This window comes from Arachis stenosperma, chromosome 3 (genome assembly GCF_014773155.1).
Source record: "Arachis stenosperma cultivar V10309 chromosome 3, arast.V10309.gnm1.PFL2, whole genome shotgun sequence".
Classification (NCBI taxonomy): Eukaryota; Viridiplantae; Streptophyta; class Magnoliopsida; order Fabales; family Fabaceae; genus Arachis; species Arachis stenosperma.
Window position 1 is genome coordinate 14,942,673 of NC_080379.1, and position 22,944 is coordinate 14,965,616.

Below are 22,944 nucleotides of genomic sequence, written 5' to 3' on the forward strand. Positions count from 1 at the left end.
CGACAAACAAACAAAACCACCTTGTTAATGCTATATGTTCTATACTTCCAACTTCAACCTACTGGACTACATCCAATACTCACCACCATCTTTGTACTTGCATCCCTAAATTTTGACATATTTGGAGAAAGGGGTAGTGGTAGTGTGGTACTCATATATGATCACTAATCCTATGTATATAGGTGAGTTCTCTCGTGGCTAACGCCTAACGATGAATTGATGACTAAATATTGACCATTCAGTCTGAGTTTGACATTTGGCATGGTATTTAAAAGAGAATTTTTAACCAACTCTAATTAGGAAAATTGATTCTCTTAATTTTTTTAATAATTAAAAAAATAAAATATAATTTTTTATTGTTAATTTTATAAATAAAACAAAAAAATTAAAAATTAAAAATTATACTTTATTCTTTCAATTTTTTTTAACAATTGAAAATATTCATTTCTCTCTAATCAATAGTTATGTTAATAAAATAAAATAAATTTTTGTCAATAAAATATAATTTAAATAGCATAATTTTTTACCCCACTTAAAAGTCTTAGATTTGATTAAGCCTTACTAAATGTTTATTCTTAAATAAAATAAAAAAGGAAATGTTGTTTTAATACTGAATTACAAATTAAGTCCAATTTATTTTTTAGTATGCTATTTATTAAAAATTTATTTTTTTTTCCAAAAAAAGTTTGAATAATCAATTCGTTTTTGGTGAATCCAATTACATCTCACATGATATTATGATAGTAACTCACTAAAATTTAGTGCACATCATCATAATCTAACTATTGATTAGAGAGTTGGTTAAAACTTAAAAAATTATCTTGCAAACACTCATACCAAATGTTAAGTTTGGGTTGGATGGTCAACACCTAGCTATTATTAATTATGGGAGACTTAGCCACCAAAAAAGTCATTATGTATATATAGACTAATAGTATAGTTATCAAAAATTCAGAACCAAATAGATAATCGATTCGATCATACGATCGAGTTATCAGATCATTAGTTTAATCATTGAGTCACAGGTTAAACCAATCAATCGTTTATAATTAAATATAAATATAAAATTATTAAAAATAAACTTAAATTTAAAAATTCAAGAACATGTCTTCACATACACAGTAATAATAATCAAGTATCAATTTGTAGATACAAGTCACATAATTAACTATACAAATATAGATAATAAACTAGTTATTAATACAAAATATTTTTTTAATTTAAATGAATAAGAAAGCAAAATATAACACAATTAGTGAATTAATAATTAACCAATTACTCAAAAACATAAATTCAACTAATTTATAAATAAATTCATCAAATACCATTATACCAATAGTCTAATATTGCCTATGTCATTGTCAATACTCAATGTTAAAACAACTCTTATTATAACAATTGAAAAAATATCTTTTAAAGTGACAATATTAGTAAAGTAATAAAAATAAAGGGATGCTTTAATCACCTTTAAATTTGTAATATTTATTATTTGTAAACTCCATTATCTTAATCCAAGGGTGATTAATAGTGTACTTTTTTCTCTCAAGTGACAATATAACTTTAGAGGAGTCGAATCCATAACAATTAAAGACTAAGACTAAGACTATGAGTCTCTATATAGAAACTATCTATTACAAAAATAAATTCATCTCAATGATAATTTTTAGTAACAAATTCAACTCACTAGTAATTTTTAACAATAAAAAATTTAGCTCAGCAACGAATTCACCTCAGCAATAATTTTCAGCAACAAAAAATATAGCTCAAAAGATGATATATAGCAACAAATTCAACTTAACAACAACAACAAATTTAACTCAATACAGCAATAAATTCAACTCAACACAATAATAAATTTAACTCAATACAACAATAAAAGATGGTTCAGTCATAATTTATAACAACACAATTGACAAGGGGAATGCAGGGACTCACCAGCTACCACGATTGACGGCGACTAAGCGATGAAACTGGCGAGAAGGAAGCGACACTGCAGACCTGAATACAGTGACACTGCCCGAATAGAGACGACATGGTGCGACGCAAAATTGTAGAGAGAGAGAGAGAGAGAGAGAGAGCACGACAGGGCGGGGAGCTGTAAGCCTGTAACTAGAGAGAGCGCGCATAACACGATGGCACGGCACGTCACAGTGCGGAACCATAGAAAGCAAGGTTCTGAAAATCGGTTCAAATTGACCGGTCAAACCATTTGAACCATGAACCGGCAAGAAAAACGATTCGGCCAAATGGCATAACCGCCTATTTCAAAAACATAAATTAGACCCTTGGACCGGTTGAAAAACTCGTCGATCAGACCGAACCGAAACCCAACCGATTTTCACGTTTCAACCAACCTTTTTGAATTTTAAAATAAAAAAAATAAAATAAAAAAAATAAAAAAAGCCTCACCGTCACCTTCTTTGTCTCTCACTCATATTCCCTCTAATTTTCTCAATCAAAAGAAAAATCCTACCCTCCATCGTTACTTTCTTTTTCAAGCTGTCACTGTCGTTGTCCTACCGCCACCGTCAAATCTGGTCCAGCCGTCGCCCCACTGCTTTAGCGTCGTCTCCGCTCGTCTTTGCCGTTGCATCGCATCGCATATGTTCGAAGCCGCCATCCCACTGCAACTCGTCTCGTGTTGTTTCTCTGTTCCGCAGCTGCTATTCTGCTGCGTCGGTTCTGTTTCACCGCGCTCCAGCCCTCCTCTGCTCCAGTTCCACCACGCTCCATCCTTCTTTGCTCTAGTTCCGCTACGCTTCACCCTTTTCTGTTCCAGTTCCACCCTATGCGGTCCGCGGCTCCAGTTACGCGACGGTCCAGTCACCCCTTCTCCAGTTCCGCGACTGTCCAGCCACCTCATCATATAACTACTCCAGGAAATGGATTTATATGCTTCACTATTTTACTTCTATTATGTTGTTACTCTGCTGTCTTTAATATTTTTGTTTTTATTGTGATTTTTTATTCTTGAACTTGTTAAGTTGATAATTTGCTAAATTATTGGATTGCTATTGTGTTAATTTACTAAATTATTAGGTTGTTGTGATTTAATTTATTGAATTTTTTATTCAAGTTTTGTTGTTGTTTATTTGATAAATTGTTGTTGTATACCTATTATTATTTTTGAGATTATTGGGTTGCTGTATTTTTTTAAAATTGTTAATTTATTAATTTTTTAAATTGTTATTGTGATTCTTAGAATATTGAGATTGAGATTTTTTTTATTATTAGGTTGTTAGATTTTTTTATTCAAATCTTGCTCTTGTTAATTTATTAAATTATTGTTATTGTGATTCTTGTTATTGATATTGTTCTTGCTGATAATTTTTAAATATGAATGTAGTAGTATTAATTTGGATGATATTTTAAAATTTATATTAAACTATAAATATATTTTAGTGTGTTTATTTATATTTTTTTATTATTTTATTATAAAAGGTTCTTTCGATTGAATTACGGTTGGACCAGTTGAACTAATAAACTAGCAAATTAATAGTTAGAGCGATTTAATGACCAGTTCGATTTTTAAAACCTTTGTAGAGAGAGGTAACAGTGAGATAGATAGAAAACATGGAAGGAAAAAAAAAGGAAAGGGGGAGGGTTTTATTAGGAAGGGTATTATGGTAATCTTATGTATTTAATTTTCTATTTTTATTTTAAACTAAACAAGATATAAGATATTGAGACATAATTCAGTCCTATATACTTTACACCAAACACAATTTAAATTTAATTTAATCTCTATTTCTTAATTTTTATTTTCTTCCAAATGCTATCGGAGAGACTAAGAAAGGCTGATCCGCTGATAAGAGGAGAGAGGGATGAGTGTGATAGGAATTTCCAATATTTAGAAATAACATGTTCGAATTTAAACAAAAATTAACCTAGTCTGGTCCGGTTTTATAAACCGGTCGGGTCACCAATTTTCATTAAAATTGGACAGGTCTCTTCGAGTTTCATTAGGCTTCTTTTGGTTAGAAAGACATGAACAATAAGACATAGACACAATAGTACACATTTAGTGTTTTAGTATTTTATAAGACACAATTTTTGATAGACACGTTTACACATAAATACACATTCAACGTCTCTCCTAAAAGTTAAGACATTGAGACAATGTATGAGACATAAATATTTATACTTTTATTTTTAATTATTTTTTAAAATACTAATTTTATTTTAACCCTAGCCCCCTTCTTTATCTCCTTTCTCTGCTCCTTTTTCCTCTTTCTTCCCACCTCCCTCCCCCTCTCTCTCTTACATTGTACTCTGACTCTCATTCTATCACCATTTCCATCGTTGTTGCTAGCACCACCATTACACCCTCCTTAGTCCTCTCTTTATTATCTCCTTTTTTTACTCTTTGTTCTGCCTTTTCTCCCTCCATCATGCCAGTGATGACGTTGCTGGTGATTCCGCCATCAATTCTATCTACATTTACCACTTCTGATTTGTGATACTGTCGATGATGTACTGCATCTTGTAGATATGCTATTCTTTATTTTCTGTTCATCATTTTTTCTTTTTATTTTTAATTGTTTTCTTCCAAAATTGTTATATATATATGTGTGTGTGAATGAAATATTATTTTAATTTGTTGGATGAATTTATATTAGATTATGATTTTGTAATTTTTTTTTTGAAAAATAATTTGGTGCAAAGAAGATGAAAGAAATTGAGATGATGAAAATGGAGGATTGATAAAGGTAAAATAGATTTTTTAATGTAATTTGTGTTATGTCTATCATAATTACCAAATATGTTTATATTTATGCATAATGCACGTGTCTTGGTGTTCATGTCTTTGTATCTTTGTTTCAACCTTTGAGAGATATGGACCAAACGCAGCTTTAGGTCTGATGCAGAACAGTCTATTGGGTAGTTCAATCCGATTAGATGATCGAATTTTCGGTCGAACTGACCGGATCGATCAAAGTATAATAATTATGATTAGTTCTAAAGGGTAAATTATTAAATGGTATTCGAAAATTCGTATCACTGACAAAACAAATTTCAAAAATATTAATAACAAAGAAGTCATTGAAAGAATTAAAAACACGATAAAAAATAAACATTAAATATATATTCTAAAAAATAAATTTAGAGATCAAATTTTGATATAAATTTTTGTAATCATTATTAGAAAAATAAAATATTTTCATTCTTAAAATTTTTGATAATTTTTTGTGAAGTGATTTTTTTAAAAAAAATTTATATTGTGAGTTAGCACATTTTTTTGAAAAATAAAAAGAAAAATTTAGAGATCAAATTTTGCTCCGAATTTTTCTGTAAGCTTTTTACATATTTACTCAAATATTGTCACAAAAATTTAGATCTAATAAATAAGCCATTAGTTAAACATGAAAGTTTTTTTTAGGGATAAGTATGATTTTGGTCCCTAAGGTTTCAGTTTGTTTTAAAATCGTCCTTCGGACGAAAATATCCTTCTCCCTTCACCCCAAAATCAACCACCACCACCACCAAAACAAAAGCCTACACCCAACCAGAATCTACCACCACCACCACCAGTATTATCATGGTCATTATCATCATCATAGTCGTCATCACCATCATCATTAGAAGAACAACAAAACTCAAAATAGAACCCACCACCGCACCCACCATCATCATCAATACCAGAATCTACTACCACCACCACCTCAGAAAATCAGAACTCAAAAAATTAGAACAATCAAAACTCAAAACCATCAACAAAATTCAAAACTAAAATTCTTCCTCTTTTATTCTTGCTCTGTTTCTTCATCTTCTTTTAAAGAAATTCAAGTAACATGCACTTTGAACAATAATCAACAAATTTAATAACAACAATATTCCAAATTCAAGCTAAATCACAAATATTTAAATTATAGATATTTCACAACAAATTTCACAAAAAAATAAAAAATTCTACAAAAAATCTAATTCAGTGGCGGATCACAGGCGGTAGGGGGCGGTGCGGCGGTATGGCGGTGCGGCTTCCCTTCCCTCCCCCCTCCCCCCTTTTCTCGTGCCCCACCCCCTTTCTTTCTCTCCCTCGATTCTCTGTATCTCTTTCTTTCCTTTCTTTTTTTTATTTTATTTTATAATTTTTTTAATGAGGGGTAGTTTGGTAATAAAAAAATTAAATTGGTAAAAAGAACGATTTTAAAACAAATTGAAACTTTAAGAACCATTTTGTAACGAAAAAAAGTCGAGGACGAAATCGATTTTCGGCCTCTACGTTAGGGACAAAAATCTTATTTATTCCCTTTTTTACTTATAAAAAATAATGTTTATTGATTTTTTTTTATCATATTTTCAAATCATTCTAGAACTATTTTATCAATAACATCTTTTAAATTGTTTTATCTAAAATTTATAAATACGGAATTAATAGTTAACTCAATTCTAAATTATTCAAAACTTTTATTTCATAAATGAATTAGTCCCAACTCATTTACATAGAAGTATCGATACAAGAAATTTAAATTGAAGAATCTCACATGACCAACAAATTTTTTTAATCAATACTTAGTCAATATTGTACATGCTAAATACTGAATATTAAATTTTAAGTTTTAATAGTATAAAAATAAGATAATGATAGAAATATTGATTAATATTAATAAAGACGATTAGTCTTTAAATATTTTCATTTCAATTTTTTTAAATTTTATATTTTTGTAAAATAATAATAAATTTGAATTGTCTAAATATTTTAATAGAATATAAAACGTTATTAATTGGTTCAACGAAATAAAAAAAAATTAGAATCAGTTTAATAATAAAAATTTATCCAAAGTTAAAATATCCAACTAAAAATATCTGAAAATTAATTTAAAATATTACACTTTTATTTTTTGAATGAGTTAAAAATTTATAATTTATATATAAGTTTAAAACACTAGTTAACAAAAAAGAGAGTTTTTGTATTTGAAAAAAGACTTTATATACCTAAATATAAAAAAATAAAAAGAAAAAAAAATGGAACTCGTTTAACTCGAGAATTATACAAATTGAGCTAAATTAACCGATTTTCTAAGCTGGCTCACGAGACATTACTAATTTTGACATCTCTACTTAAAATTTTTTTTTGATAAATTAAACACAAAATTTTAAGTACCATAACAATTTCTATCGAAGAGAAAATGTATATTAGATCTTCTCAATAAGTGTATATTAAAATAAATTATTAGTAAAAATTAAAATATAAAATATATATTAAAAATAAATTAAACAATATATTTATATACAAATACAATCAATTTTAATAATTGATTTTTATAATTAATTTTAATATAATAATAATATTTTTAAATAAAAAATATTTAATAACAAAAAAATTAATTAAAAATAACTAAAGCTTATTTTATTTAATATTTATTAATATGACAATAATTAATAAATATCAAATAAAATAAATTCTAACTAATTTTTTTTCTCGCTGGTATTACGGTTTTGAAATCTTATTTCACAATCGCTTATACTTAATTGCATTTGGAAATAAAATATACATTCCACTACAAAATACAGCAAGAGCATTTTTCATCATGGGATCCATAAAATACACTGCAACTGCCACAAATTCTATCTTTCTCCTCTCTGTTCCGGCGTCAACCCTCCCTTTCCGCAGCTGGGGCAACTCTTTAGCCCGAATCCTTGACAGTCAAAACATCTACAACGAATCAACGATAGAAGCTAATTATTTGATGTTAGGAAAAAGAAAATAATATAACACGAGAAAGTATATGCCAGGGAGAATAACTTACTTCCATCTTTCAAATATATTCCCATTTTTCTTATTCTTTCCCGTCCCCTGTCATATACTCCAAAATAAATGACCAGTGTTTGAACGAATTTGTTAAGGAAAAAAAAATCGAGCAAGGAATGAATAATGTGTTAGGGAAGGAAGGTGGATGTTTAAGGAATGTATATATGACCTTACATCCAGGGCATTCGATGGCTCCTTTTCCGCTACAGGTTTCACAACCTTTAAGTATCTGCGAAATTAAATAGCAGGGAAGATGATCAGTCATTTAGTTGAAAACTTGAAATGATGAAATAAGAGACACGCTGAAGCTGCATCATATACATGGCTTAAGTGGACAGAACTTGATTAAATAGTAGGGCATTTGTTAGTATAAATAAATTTATAATCTAAATGAGTGCGAGGCGTGCAGATCAAGAGAAGAGAACACACCGAATTAAGTGAAAATCCTCCAGATTTAGCAGCAAAGGGTGTTGTGATGCATCTTCTGGTGGTTGTGAATGCTTGGGGACCAGCCAAACTGAAGTTGTTACAGCAGTAGACAGAGATATGTGACATTTTTCTCTTCCCTTTCTCTTCTAGGTAGTTCTATATACTCCTTCCTCCTCTCTTATATTTTCTTATGGATGGATAGATAACTTGTAGTTCTCTTCCTCATCATTCATTCTCTCTACACGTGTGTGGTCCTTCTTTTTCCTTTATTATTATTATTATTATTATTATTATTAGTTTTCAGCAGTGATGGATGAAATATTGTATGTTTTTTTTTCTTTGGTCGAAGGCTCATTCATAAGCATGACATTGGCGTTGAAAATTTGCCATTATTCAGTAGAGAGTGGAAAAAAAAACCTAACAATAAAGCTTGACAAATCATATGTTGAACATGAATTAGTTAATTTTCTCATTAACTAATAAAGCAAGTAATATTTACTATTCGAATGTTTTTTTTTTTTAATTATTTTTGGGCGAGGACAAGAGTGTTGTATACTGTATAGAATACTAGGTTAACTAAGTGATAAAAAGCAAAGGCGGCTAACATGTGTGGACATTGTATTTGTCAAATTAGTAATTTTTGTTATTTTATCAAAAGTTTATGGCGCTTCATTATTTTATGCATTTTAAAATATTAAAATATTATTTGGATTAAAAACAGTTTGTTTCTAGTTTTTTCCCCTTATATAGTACTAATATTTGGACCTTATTATACACAGTAATTAATCTGGTATAAAATTTGAACTGGGTTCTCTCAAAAAGTATTGTTACCTCACCAAGAAGGGATTTAGCAAAGGCTTCTACTTCTAGACGAATTCAATATTATTAGTTTTAATTATTTTATTAATAATAAAAATAACAAGTATAATACATATTACATAAAGCTCCGCTCAGGGGAACAAAAATGATGGCTAATTTTACGTGGCCGCAAAACAGAAAAAATATTGGTAATTGACCAATTGGTGAGATTAATCAGGGTGGAAACTGGAGAGTGGATAGTCCAAACTGCAAAAGCATTAATAGGAGCGAGAGCTGAAACTTATTTATTTATTTGATTTTGATTCTGATTGTAATAATATAATTTTGAATTGGGCGACAAAGATAAGAGAAGATAAAAGAAGAGTGATGAGTGTGGATGATGGCGAAACCGGAGAATATTGAATTGGGGGTCAAGAAGACGGGATCATCGGTCTACGCTCAATGCAATTCAGCAAAAGTGCACCCTTCCAATGATCCCGAATCGGATCCTGATTCCTTAGCCCTCGAGAAATTCAGGCTCTATGAAACCAGAGCGGTACCTACCTACCCCTTCTATTTTTCCCCATTTTCATTCAATTCAATTCAACCCTAGAAATCAATAACTGTTTCATTTGATATACTATCAGCGGTTCTACCTGATCGGGAGTGATCGCCACAAGAGGTTCTTCCGAGTACTGAAAATCGATCGATCAGAGCCCTCTGATTTGAATATCAGCGAAGACCCTGTCTTGTATTCCCCACATGAAATCAAAAGCCTCCTTCAGCGTATTGCCGAAGGCAATAGGGCCACCGGCGGCCTCACTTTCGTCGCCAAGGTCTTTGGAATTGCCGGTTGTCCATCTTCATACCCTTCTATCTATCTATCTATGCCGTATATGCTTCATTTCCACCAGTTATATTGATTTCATTCCTTCTTGTGTAGGGTGCATTAGGTTTCTGGAATCCTATTATTTGATTCTTGTTACTAAGCGTAGACAAATTGGTTCCATATGTGGTCATGCTATCTATAGCATCAGAGAAAGTCAATTGATTACAATTCCGCATGTTACAATTCAATCTGACGTAGCTCACTCTAAAACTGAGCAAAGGTAATTGGCCTAGCTAACTTCAGGTATAGTTTGCTTCTCTACATTCAGAATCCAAAACAAGTGAAACATCATCTTCTCACTTCTGCAGGTACAAAAAGCTTCTCTCCAGTGTCGATTTGACGAAGGACTTCTTTTTTAGTTACACTTACCCTATTATGCAAAGTTTGCAAAAGAATGTCTCGACTGATCCAGATGGAGGGATGTCGTATGATAATATTTTCGTTTGGAATGCTTATTTAACACAAGCAATCAGATCAAGATGCAACAACACCATTTGGACCATAGCTTTAGTTCATGGCCATTTTAAGCAGGTATGTTTTGTTTTTTCTCGAATGTTTGTATAAGCTTATTTCAAGCATGTATTTTCATTCAGGATTCCATGATAAATTTGATAATATCTATAAATAAACTACCTACTACTAAAACAAGATGAGAATTGTTACTAACTTACTACTACTAAAGCAAATTAATTCTGGTTCTGCATCAAAGGTATGGTAGATAGGTTTATAGTTCCTTAGGATATAGCAGGTTAAGGTTCGTTATCTTGAAAATTTTCCCTCTTCTCAAATTTAATCAGACAGGCTTTGGACATTGAGCTCTTGAAGACTCTTTGGAAGCTGTTTTTTAGACTCCTTTGAAATAAATGCAAGACATAAGGGTAAACAATGTTTTGCTGTTTGACTTATTTATGATTTTTAAAATTGGCAGGCTCGCCTATCAATCTTTGGAAGGGACTTCGGTGTTACCTTGATTTCTAGACGTTCTAGACATTTTGCAGGCACACGGTATGTACTTGTTTGGATACTTCATTCATGTTGAACCTTTTGTGGTATTTATTCAGATATCATGGAATCATTTTGGTAATTCAAATATGATCATTATTCCATAAGCTTTCATGATTTGGTTTGAATTTGTTCCTGCTAAATTTGTGGCTATATATGATTGTTATAATATCATATGATATGATGTTGTTGGTCTCCCTCTTTGATTTCAAGGTTAATGGAAATCTTTGTTTATGTTAAAAACACTCCCAACTTTTCATCTTATTACTATAGTAATTTTCTGTAGCACTCGAGTCACTGGAACTAAACAGTAGTGGCTGATAGGTTAGCTAATAGTTATAATTCAACCAGAAGTGAACAATGCTGATTAGAGGCTATGTGGAGCTATATAAACTGCTTCTGGGGTTGGTAAGGACAGTACAATGTTTCGATATAGAACTGTGCAGGTACAGGGTATCCTTAAAAGCCTTGGTCCTATTCTACACACCGATATGCAAGTTGATAAAGCATAAGGAAATATTGTGATCCTATCATGTGTCTTATCAATTGGCTGGATTAGACAAGTGTGACAAAACTAATCGTTTACAATGAACTTGTTATACATTTGGTACCACAACTGTTATCTCTGTTGTTCAGCTCTATAGGGGTGTGATAGTCGCAAAATTAGGAAGCATGTTGACATTAGGGGTTTATTCGACTAAACCTCATCATATGAGTGCAGTATGTGCTACATCCTTGGTTGGGCTTGTGTTCGAGAATCGATGTTCCCAAATTCGTTGCACTTGTGTGCTACTTCAATTTGCAGTTTGCATAAACATTATTTCCCTCTTATATCATATTTAGTGATGAGTTACTTTTATTATTCTCTTCTTTTTCAAAATCAATCTTTTTTGGATAAAATAAACAGTTTATATTAAGTTTTACCCCCCATAGGCAATTATGTGTTGTGATTTGTCCAGGGAAGGATTGAAGGAGGAGGAGCAACAAACCAGGTTAGCCTCTTATTCTATCTTTGCAATGAATACCTCTATAAGGTCTCCTTTGTTGGAGAGTTTGGGGAGATTTTCTTTGTTCGTCTTCCTTGTATATCCAAAATCCTCATTTTATTCAAACCTCTTCTGTTCAAGACAGCCCTTATCTGATGTCAGTTCTGTCATTGGCACTTTACCTTGTGCATGCTCTCCTTTTCGGTCCCTGCTGATGTATTTTCTCTTTTAATTGGTCTTACTCTTATCCATTGCCTTGGTCATATAATTATCTGTAATCTGTTTCAAAGCAACATGCACCTTGCTATTTATTTATCCTGAAGTTCTGTCTTGTTGGCTACTTACCTTTATTATCTTTCATATTCATCTCACTGTTTTCTTTGCTAGGTGAATGTCCTTTGGAACTTAATTAGGCAATACTTACTATTATTTTCTGAATCCTCCTCCTTCTTTTCGTACAGCAGGTTTAACACCCCCTTTTTCTTTCCATCCCCCTTCTCCAATAACTCTATTCTTTAATTGGTTTGCCAATATGTCCCTGTGGTTTGCATTTGGCGTGGTCTGGTACTTCCTAATCCACAAATGAAAATTTACCCTCATTAATGGTATAAGTCTTTAATGACTTGTTTAGTTTTGGGGGCCTTTGTTGTGAATATGTGGTTTCTGGTCAAACTTGTTTTTGTCTCCCACCCCTCCCCTCCATACCCCCCCCCCCCTTCCCCCCCGGAACCCCAACCAACAAACGCACCCAACCGAACCCCCTTTCTGTTATCGTAGGTTTCCGAGTGATATGCGCTCTAGCTGTTTGGACAGTGATGTTAGATATTGATCATAGTTATTTGTATGCTTGATTAGTTATAGGCTCCAGGTTGTCTTGCGTCATAATCTTAGTTGAGATTTGTTGCATTGTATAATTTTCCCTATTTTTATTATGGAAGTGTGCAATCTATTCGATAACAAATAAGAAGCTATAAGCTCTCATATCTTTAGTGTTCTTTGGTATATTATCCGTAGGGTATGAGTATTAGAGTGGTTGCACCATAAATTGTAATCTGTTAGTGGAATATTTTTTTTCTCTTTGTTCTTGTTTTCTTCATATCTATCACTATGTGCTTTTGTTGGATTGTAATATACAGCAGTAGTTAGCAATGTTTCATGTTTGTCAGTCCCATGATACTATTTGATTTTACATTGTGGTCTCTCTGGAAAAATAATAATACCTACCTAGGTTTATTTTTTGTCTTAAATTGTTTCTGCAGTTACTTGAAAAGGGGGGTGAATGACCGCGGGAGAGTTGCTAATGATGTTGAGACAGAGCAGATTGTCCTTGATGAAGAAGCTGGCTCTTGCAAGGGTAAAATGAGTTCAGTTGTGCAAATGCGAGGGTCAATACCACTTTTTTGGTCACAAGAAGCTTCGAGATTTAGCCCTAAGCCTGACATAATCTGTACGAAGATAGTTGAGTTGTTGAATTGCTTATTATTATCCATCTCTTTTTTAAGTTTTTATTCCCCCCCCCCCCCCCTGTTTTGACTTCAGTGCAGAGGTATGATCCAACATATCAGGCAACAAAATTACATTTTGAAGATCTTGCTAAGAGATATGGCAATCCGATTATTGTGCTTAATTTGATTAAGGTAACTCTTTTTAATGAATTTGTGTCTTTGTTCAAACAAAAATAAACAATGGAAAGGGTGAATAATAGTTACCCAGTATTTTTATCGATTGTACTATGAATCATCTTTTAACTGATTCACCTCATGGGATAAGGCTCTGTTGTTCTTCTTCTTGTTATTGTTCTCTGAATCATAGTTATGAGAATTCTGTATGTTTTCCTTTGCATTTTCCTTTGTTGCTATTTTATTATTTAGTAGTTGTTAGGGGATATTCCTGATTCTATTGCTCTTTTTGCCCCTTTATCATTACATTCTTTTATTGAAAAAAAATCTCATGAATTTTTGAATGATTCCATTGCACTTTTGCACGAATTATTTGGTAAACTCTATTAATTGGATATAATACTGGCTGTTCTACATAATTTTTCTTCTCTTATTAATGAACTTTTTACGAAAAGAAAAGTACATTTTTGTAGCTCATGTAAATTACAAAATGCAGACAGTTGAGAAACGACCTCGAGAAATGATGCTTAGGCGTGAATTTGCAAATGCTGTTGGGTATCTGAACCAAATTCTACCTGCAGAAAATCATCTTAAATTTATTCACTGGGACTTTCACAAGTTTGCAAAGAGGTGAGCATTCTAGGTTTGTTCTTTTTGTTCTGCAGTATTGTTGTCTCCTTTTCACCTGACAATTCTCTATTCTTCCCGTATGTTTTCAAAGCAAGTCCGCCAATGTTTTGGCAGTTTTAGGAGCTGTAGCAAGCGAAGCACTTGAATTAACAGGCTTTTACTACAGTGGTAAACCCACCATCATAAAGAGGACCAACAAGAGCAACAGAACAAGTTCAGGGATGTACGTTCCAGCTTTCAGTTTGTTACCAAATATTCATTCTTTTGCCTGTTTTCTAATGTTCAAGTTTTTGTTGAATTTTAACCATAACTGTGAAAGATTATATATATGGTGATTACTTTTCGTCATGTTTTTATAGGGATGCTTCACTTAGAGATCTTAGAGCTAGTTCTGGGGACCTTACAAGAATTGGAACTGCTAGTGAAATGCTAAATTCTCTGGTCATTCGAGACAGAGAAAATGATGCGAGCCATCAGAACCAAAAGACGAGTGCTAGTGGTGATGCACCACGCTATCAGAGTGGAGTTCTACGTACCAACTGCATTGATTGCTTGGACCGTACAAATGTTGCCCAGTATGCTTATGGACTTCAAGCTTTAGGACGTCAGCTCCATGCAATGGGTTTGACTGATGTGCCAAAAGTGGATCCTGATAGTAGTATTGCTGCTGCACTAATGGACATGTATCAAAGTATGGGAGATGCACTTGCACAGCAATATGGCGGTTCTGCAGCTCACAATACTGTATGGCATATTTGTGTGATTCAAAATTCATGTTATCTGTTTAACAAATGTTTGCTTTATTTAGTGTCCTCTCCTGCTGCTTTTACTATATATGTTCTTTTTGGCGATTGTAGGTGTTTCCTGAAAGGCAGGGAAAATGGAAAGCAACAACACAATCAAGGGAGTTTTTAAAATCTATAAAACGATACTATAGCAATGCATATACTGATGGTGAAAAACAAGATGCAATAAACTTGTATTATTCTTTCCTCTTATTTCATCTTAATGATCTTGTTGTCCTTTTATAGAGGGGTTTCATAACTCATTTATAAGAAGATTTGATAATTTTAGGGTCTAAATGTGTTAATCTTGTCTTCTATTTCCAGATTTTTAGGTTACTTCCAACCACAGGAAGGGAAACCTGCTCTGTGGGAGCTTGATTCGGATTATTATCTCCATGTATCTGGTATTGGGGATGATCTGATTCCTGAGAGTTGGTAAGTCCTCCTTGTTTGCAGAATTGATCCCTGACATGTTTTATATGAAGTTAGATATGGCATTGGTTTTATCATTAATTATATGTTTATATAATGTTCATTTCTCTTTCTCAATCTCCAATTCTCTGAGTTTTTGCAGTTGCGAACTGAATGCCAAGCCTGCCGGAAGTAATGGAATGACATTCACACCTATACCAGCTTGCAGAGAAGACTTCTGCCGCATAAAATTGACTTCATTTGACAAGTTGATTGAAAAGACCTGTAGCGCCATTAAAAATGTAAGGCTTTGCAGTGAACCTGATCAAAGACCAGGTGGTGTCTCTGGAAGCAGCGGTGTTGCACCTGATGCAGCGTAACTCCCTTAGATGACTTACTGCTTTTTTTTTCTCCTGATTATAGAGAACTATTGGTTTATTTTTACCATGCATGTGAATACTAGCCTTTGTCTTGCCATTTATTCTTGCACCAGTTTCCTATAGCTTTGCTTCGTGTTTATTTATTATAATGGTAGTTGATATTGCCCTTTTCCTCCTTAACTTGATTGTATTGTATTTTAATTACTAATTCAGTAAATGCAGTCAGCATGCTGTATTGTCCTGTGATATTTCTCCTTGAAATGACCTTTTCTCTCAACTCTATTGCCTTTTACATTTCTAATTATTAGCCACTTGAGTAGTTTGTTAAGATCAGTGCAATAATTGTTCGAAGATAAAGCCACTAGGAGTGGTTTAGTGATGAAGGGTTTGGATAGCATGCATAAGTTGTTAGGTTCAAGCCTCCTCACTATTAATGTATAACTGGCAAATTTGTTTGAAGATAGTCTCTCTCATCTGTTTGTTTAGAGCCTTAATTCTAGAGCGAAGTAAATAAACTTAGTTCCAAGTTCAACCACCTGATCCAGCTTTGTGTATTACTATTTTGGGAGACAAATTATGGGTGGTGTTTCTGACCGATGGAAAATGCAATATGTTTTCTGTGCATGTGATAACTTACTTGATATTGGTTGAGTTGAACATTGCCTGTTGAATTTCTTCTCTGGATTTTTCCGAGTCACTGATTCTGTGTACCTTGTCCAGTGAGATACAACTTAAAAGCCCCAATTGGCTTTTTGGCCAGAGAAAGTATGAAGAAAGCTCCTCTGCTGCAAAAGCTACTACTCGAGAAATTGACATTGAAGGATCTCAGGTTAATGGCTTTTGCAACTTGAATTGGCTTTCATCTAGCGGTGATATGAATGAAGAGGATGTTTTTCAAAGGTGTGTATTTTAGATGTTCGTTTTCCTTTGAAATCTTTGACGCACTGTATAGACAGATATAGATAGAATTCTGAACTATTATTCTGTGCGATTTGCCATAACCGTGTAGCACTTGGTTTCAAGTAGGATAGAATCTCCTTTCTAATTCTTTTAAGGTTGTATATGATGCCTTAGTTTTTTTTTTGGGTCTATTAATGATGCTCTCTGTGTACTTTTAATTTTCAAAGGTACCTCACAATGACCTCGGCGAATGAGGCCAACGGCTGGTATGGAGGTACCCTCCTTGGTGATCAAGATGAAAGCAGTGAGATATATAAACATTATGCTGATCTGTGCCAGGTATTATGCTCAAACTACCTTTCGAGTTTCGACCATATGGATATGATATCTCTCACATGAGAAATAATGAACATGCATCAATGCAGGGACCTTCATTGGAACTCTTCCAAAATGACCCAGAGAGAGAGCAACACTATGCAAATGCTTTGAGCACAAGTTCATTTGAAATTCTAAATGATGGTGCCATTGCCGTGGAAATGGAAGCAGCTCTAAAGGAGTATGAACATGTTGGGACTGACCTTGGAATCATTCCCACATCTTGTAAATTCTTCGCCGATGATCCAAGCTGGTTGACCAGATGGTTAATTGGGGAAGAAAAAGTACCTAGGATATCGTGAGTCCTTTTTTTTATAGTAGGATATCACGAGTCCTTTTTATGCCATGTAACACCAAGTTTTATCACAGTTTTTCGAAAATTATTAATTATTAATCCTTCAATCGCGTTGGTTACAACGTCCAAGTTGATTCCCATGTACCATATGTCAAAATCATAACATCTATATTATCTATTGTAATAGTATAGGAAAGTTATCAGGTGTACCTAGGAACATCGGTGTTCCAGTTGTTTTAACAGTTGGTTTTAATTAATATATATTATATATATTTTTTATAATTTAAATCAACGGTTAAAACAACTGGAATACCGATGTTCCCGGTACACTTGATAACCTTCCAATAGTATATATGTATAAGATTTAGGTAGGAAAATGCTATTTGTTCTTTAAAGTTTATCTTTTAATTAATTTTTAAATTTAATTTATTTTGTTATATTATTTTTTTAATTTTTATTTAATTATATTTCCTAAATTTTAGGAACTACTAACACTGTTATTTAATTTAAAATTTAAAATATAAATGCTTAACACCGTGAGTGACTACTTTTCTATATTTTACATTTTAAAAAAAATTATTTACTGTTTTAGTTTTCTTTTTATATTATTCACGGAAATTTTGGTATTTTTTATTCACAAAATCTGTAACTTTAATTTTTTTTATTCCTTAATTTCATGAAGAACGTATTTTTTGCAGGTATTAGTAGAAATTGATATTCAACATTATATTAATATTTCAAAGCGTTGATAGTCTGTCTTGTGTGATTATTTTGTTTGTTTTTTTTTATTATTTTACATATATTCATAAGCTCATTTGTGTGATTATTTTGTTTTTTTTTTAATTATTTTACATATATTCATAAGCTCATTTTTTCTAATATAGTATGTTGGTGTTTTGAATGGAAATGGATGTTTTTGGTGTATTTGTATGTGGGTGGACGTATCAGATGTGCAACATCAATATGTGGGGGGCGTGCTGACGCAGCACGTGAAGGGCGAGCTGACAACACGTGGGGGGCGTGCTGACGCAGCACGTGAAGGGCGAGCTGACAACACGTGGGGGGCATGTTGCTGGCGTGGCAATGTGTGATTTGAGGGCATCTTCAACACGTGGAGCGTGTTACTTACGTGTCGTTCTGTTATTCGAAGGTGATGCAATACGTGGTGTACATGTTAAGTGCTCTGTCTATATAAGGTCAAGCTTGATACCATTTCATTGCGAAGAGAAGAGTTGTTTGAGTGTGTTTTTGGTGTGATGAAAGGTACTGCAAATTTGGTAGTGTATCGCAACAGTGAGATTATACGGAATACTCATGAGGGAGTGAGGTTCGTGTGTCAGAAACTGTTTTCGTTTGTGGTTCCATACACCATAACGTTCATGGAGCTTCGGAATGGTCTCTGTCAAAGCATATAGAACGGTATGTTGAGGAGAGTGAGCAATATTTGTACCGGAATTCCGTTATAGTTTTTGGTGGTCTAATACAGTTTGATATTATGCCGATCATTGATGAAGAAAGTATGCAGAATATGGTCCAAATTCACCGACAGACTCAGGTGCGACAACCACAGATTGAACTGTATGTTGAGTTTGAAAACATAGAGGCATGTGAGATTTAAAATGATTCAGATATAGAGGATGATAGAGCTACAGTGTACGGAAGAATGAACACTGACAGCAAAAACGACTTCAAAACTACTTATGAAGCCGGCGATGAAGACGAGGATGTAATGTAGGATTTGAGGCAGCAGCAGAGAATGTAATGGTTCCTCCTGTAGTTAGTCAACCGATGGACGTTCCACCCTTTATGCGTAACTTGGATTTTGACGTAATGCATGCACCGAAATTTTCGGAATATGCAAACATAGGTATGTGATTAGTGAATAATATGTTTTTCTTAATTTATATTTTGGATGGATTAATGAATGATGATTTCTGCTTTCTGTAGGTGTTACTGATTCTGAGGACGGAGTTCAGAATTGGAATGGAATATAGTTCTAGAAAGTCGATCGTCGCAGTAATTAAAAGTTACACTATCTGTAGAGGAGTCAATTACAATGTGTATGAGTCTGAGCCACAGACGTTCTATGCAAAATTTAAGACGTATGGGCGTGGGTGCGACTGCTTATCCGAGCCAGCTTAATACAGAAAAAAGGTTGTTGGGAGATACGCAGATACAACGGTAGGCACATGTGCATCATAGGAACGATTTCACAATATCATTCCAAGTTAGACTTGGATACAGTTGCTGAGGCTATAAGGTCATTGGTTAAGACCGACCCGTCCATCAATGTGAAATCTATAATTGCGAAAGTCCAGTCAATGTTCAACAACACCATTTGTTACCGAAAGGCTTAGTTGACAAAGTAGAAGTCCAAAACCAAAATTTTCGGTGGTTGAAAAGATTTTTATCAAGCTTTGCCGACAGGAGTACGGAGGCGAATAGTGTTAGGATACTTCATCGCGTATTTTGGAGTTTCAACCCGTGCATTTGAGCGTTCAAGCATTGCAAGCCTCTGGTTCAGGTTGACGGCACACACCTTTACAGAAAATACAAAGGTGTACTTTTGGTTGCTGTTCAACAAGATGGTAACTAGAACATTGTGCCTATCGCTTTTGTCCTAGTGGAGGGAGAGACCGCTGATGCGTGACACTTTTTTCTCAGTAATTTACAAAGGCATGTTGTTAGAAGAGACGACGTGAGTATAGTCTCAAACCGACATGAGTCAATCCGAGTAGCAGTAAATCGTTTCGGAGGTGATTGGCAACCTCCAAGAGCATGGTGGGTGTTTTGTATTAGGCACATCGGTAGCAACTTCTTAAGGGCATTCAAAGTTCCGCACTTGCAAAATTTTTTTGTCAACATTAGGTATTCAAGGACGGTGGAGGAGTACAACATTAACTATAAGAGGTTGCAAGAGCGAGGTGAGGCATATGCCTGGTGGTGCGATGCCATTGGACTTAAACATTGGGTATTGGCATTTGACGAGGGACATCGATGGGGCCACATGATGACAAACCTTGTCGAGTGCATTAATTCAGTGTTAAAGGGTGCCTAAAACCTCCTTGTATTGCCGCTCGTCCGAGCAACATATTATCGGTTAAATGAGCTATTTACGCGAAGAGTGCCGAGGCTCACGATCGCAAGCATGCTGAATTTACTTTCTCTGCCTTTGCACAACAGCGGATAGAAGCAAATATGCAAGGTGCTGGAAATATAGACATGTTTAGACACCGGTTTGTGATAGACGAAACGTTTGAAGGTGTGTGGCCCAGTTGATCTTGCGCAGCAAACGTGTGACTGTGGGCACTTTCCGGTGGAATGACTACAATGTCAACATGTTATTGCTTGCTGTGCCAACCAATGACTCGACTGGTAGTTGTATGTGAATGAGGTGTACAAGATGACAGAAGTTCGTAAGGTCTACAGATTTGAGTTCGTACCATTAGGCAATCCAGAGACATGGTATGCTTATCCGGGACCGACATTGGTCGCTAACTCCGTCTTGTGATGAACGTCAAAATGTAGCCCCAAATTGACCCAATACCTCGATGAAATGGATTCACGAGAAATGTGTGGTCCTCGGATATGCCGTCTCTGTGGTAGACAGCGTCATAGTTGAAATCGATGTCCTCAACGTGCTTGATCGAGTGGAATTGGGGATGATGCTGGACCGAGTGGCGTTGGTGATGATGTTGGACCCTAGATCTTTGTTGGTCATTGTGTTGTAGGTTTAGGGTTAATTTTATCAGTTAATGTTTTTTAGGTTCGTCGTGTTCGTATTTTTAAGTTACTTTTATCAGTTAATGTCTGTGTGCGTCGTCGTGTTTGTATTATTAAGTAACATGATAACTTCTATGAGTTATTACATTTGACAGTTTCTGAGATGATAATTTTCTATTTCATACAATAGTCTTACAAAAAGTTAATTAAAAATTACATTAACTTAATTCTGAAACTATAATTTAAAGTTCGATAAGGTAAACTTGCAAAACATTAAGTAGATTCCTATAAAGTAGATTCCTTTCTTTCCGTAGGTTATACGGATGATCCTGAACTGACTCACCGACATCTTGGGTAGCCGATCCACCTGCCTCTGCCGGAGCAGATGTACCGGGGTATTTAGTAGACTGAGACGAGCTGAGTTGAAAACAATATTCGGAGCAAAGAAACCACTTTGTCGGGAATCACATGACAGCCGCCCTGAAGTGTGACCAGAAGCAAACCCATGTCGACCAGACACTGCTGGTGTAGGGATAGTGCTGAAATGACCAAAATATGCAAAATGACTGACACCAGTGTTGAACCACTGCTGTATATGATGATTCCGATCCCCATCAACGAGAATCAGCGATAGAATTTGCGGAAAGCCAACCCATTGCTGTCCGGGCGGAATGTGCTATGTGGGATGAATGTGGTGGCTGGACTGACCCTGGTGGCTATGCTGGCTAGACTCGTCGTGGTCACTGGGCTAGCCAACGTGACTATGCTGACTGTGGCGGCTGCGACGACTGGGCTCGGCGTGGTCGTTGGACTGGTCGTGCTGACTGTGTTGACCGTGATCTAGTTGTTGTGGGAGATAATAAGAAAATGGTTCAAACACTGCATACTAAGGTGGTCCCTGAGGTATTGGTGGCTAAGGTACTGGTGGCTGAAGTGGAACCCACACGTACCAATCATAGTACTCAGTCGACGGTCTAAAGTCCCAAGTTGGAAGGGGGTGCCCATCCCGCAACCGAGTGTTACGATGGATGTCCCATTTCGCTATCCACCCTGCATGTAAAACGCTCCAGTCATGAGACTGCACTGCGCGAAAAGTCATGCAATGCTCTTCTAGTGGAATGACTCTTACTACTTCTGGGGCGGGTTGTGCATACCCGAACTAACGCATCACTCAGTTCACAAGGTGCCATTCGACACGCTCGAACAACAATAACGGAACAACGGTGTCACACACTTCAAGGTGTCCATGTAGCTCGTTGGGTATGATCACTTCTTCGTACGGCTGCTACACAAACTGCAACATATTATTAGAAAAATAGAACCCTGATATTAATGTTGGATATTAATACACACAAAGCAAAAACATTTACCTCTTTTCATGTAGTCGATTTTCTACCTAAGTGTCGCCGCGGTCTTCGATAACCACGCGACAGTTCGTTTGGAATGACTCTACTTGAAACATGTAATATTGAAAAGAATTAAAAATTGTACCATCAAACAAATATGCATCGTCAATAAAATACACAACTAAAATAGGAACTGTTATCTCCGAACAACTGATACGTCAGCCACTGAAAAATACTGTCTTGGTACGAACACAATACACGACATTCACTCCCACACTCAAACTTAACGTTAGTATATTATTATTTCTTGAATTGCACCCTTTAATAATTTAATTTAATTTGTGCTAGTAAATTTTGGGATAACTCTGGGTATTTTATGTCTAAGGATTTTAAAATTATCCAAATATAAAAGAATATTTTTATGTAATTGGGATTTTTTTTTTATTTTTTCTTATGCAAGTTAAGCCTTTTAGTCTTTTTTCAAGATTAACTTTGAATTTTGAATTGAGATTTGGATTGTGTGCTATTTATAGAGTTGGGTTTTTTCTTTCAAATTGAACTATAATTATTGAGCATTTCTGAAACTGTACAAAAAGATTATTACCTTCTCAAGTAAGAACTTG

At 34.4% G+C, this 22,944-nt stretch overlaps 2 protein-coding genes across 3 annotated transcripts; one reads left to right on the top strand and one right to left on the bottom strand.

Annotated features, from left to right (window-relative positions):
- Positions 1–7,329: 7,329 nt before the first annotated feature.
- LOC130970455 (protein PHOTOSYSTEM I ASSEMBLY 2, chloroplastic) lies at positions 7,330–8,391 on the bottom strand. The gene is made up of 4 exons (XM_057896541.1): positions 8,183–8,391; positions 7,923–7,982; positions 7,752–7,798; positions 7,330–7,657 (listed from the first exon to the last, which is right to left on the bottom strand). The coding sequence occupies exons 1-4, from the start codon at positions 8,306–8,308 to the stop codon at positions 7,570–7,572; spliced, it is 321 nt and encodes a 106-aa protein (XP_057752524.1). The 5' UTR covers positions 8,309–8,391; the 3' UTR covers positions 7,330–7,569.
- Positions 8,392–9,159: 768 nt separating this feature from the next.
- LOC130968353 (phosphatidylinositol-3-phosphatase SAC1) lies at positions 9,160–17,707 on the top strand. Of its 2 annotated transcripts, XM_057893569.1 has the most exons (17): positions 9,160–9,536; positions 9,628–9,832; positions 9,924–10,089; positions 10,178–10,400; positions 10,798–10,874; positions 11,831–11,863; positions 13,117–13,304; positions 13,397–13,494; positions 13,973–14,106; positions 14,198–14,329; positions 14,466–14,850; positions 14,964–15,085; positions 15,216–15,326; positions 15,466–15,678; positions 16,403–16,582; positions 16,810–16,921; positions 17,008–17,707. In XM_057893569.1, the coding sequence occupies exons 1-17, from the start codon at positions 9,378–9,380 to the stop codon at positions 17,257–17,259; spliced, it is 2,790 nt and encodes a 929-aa protein (XP_057749552.1). In that variant the 5' UTR covers positions 9,160–9,377; the 3' UTR covers positions 17,260–17,707. The 2 variants fall into 2 exon arrangements, with proteins under 2 accessions (XP_057749552.1, XP_057749553.1); XM_057893570.1 differs by lacking the exon at positions 11,831–11,863 and having other exon boundaries at positions 9,161–9,536.
- The last annotated feature ends 5,237 nt before the right edge of the window (positions 17,708–22,944 follow it).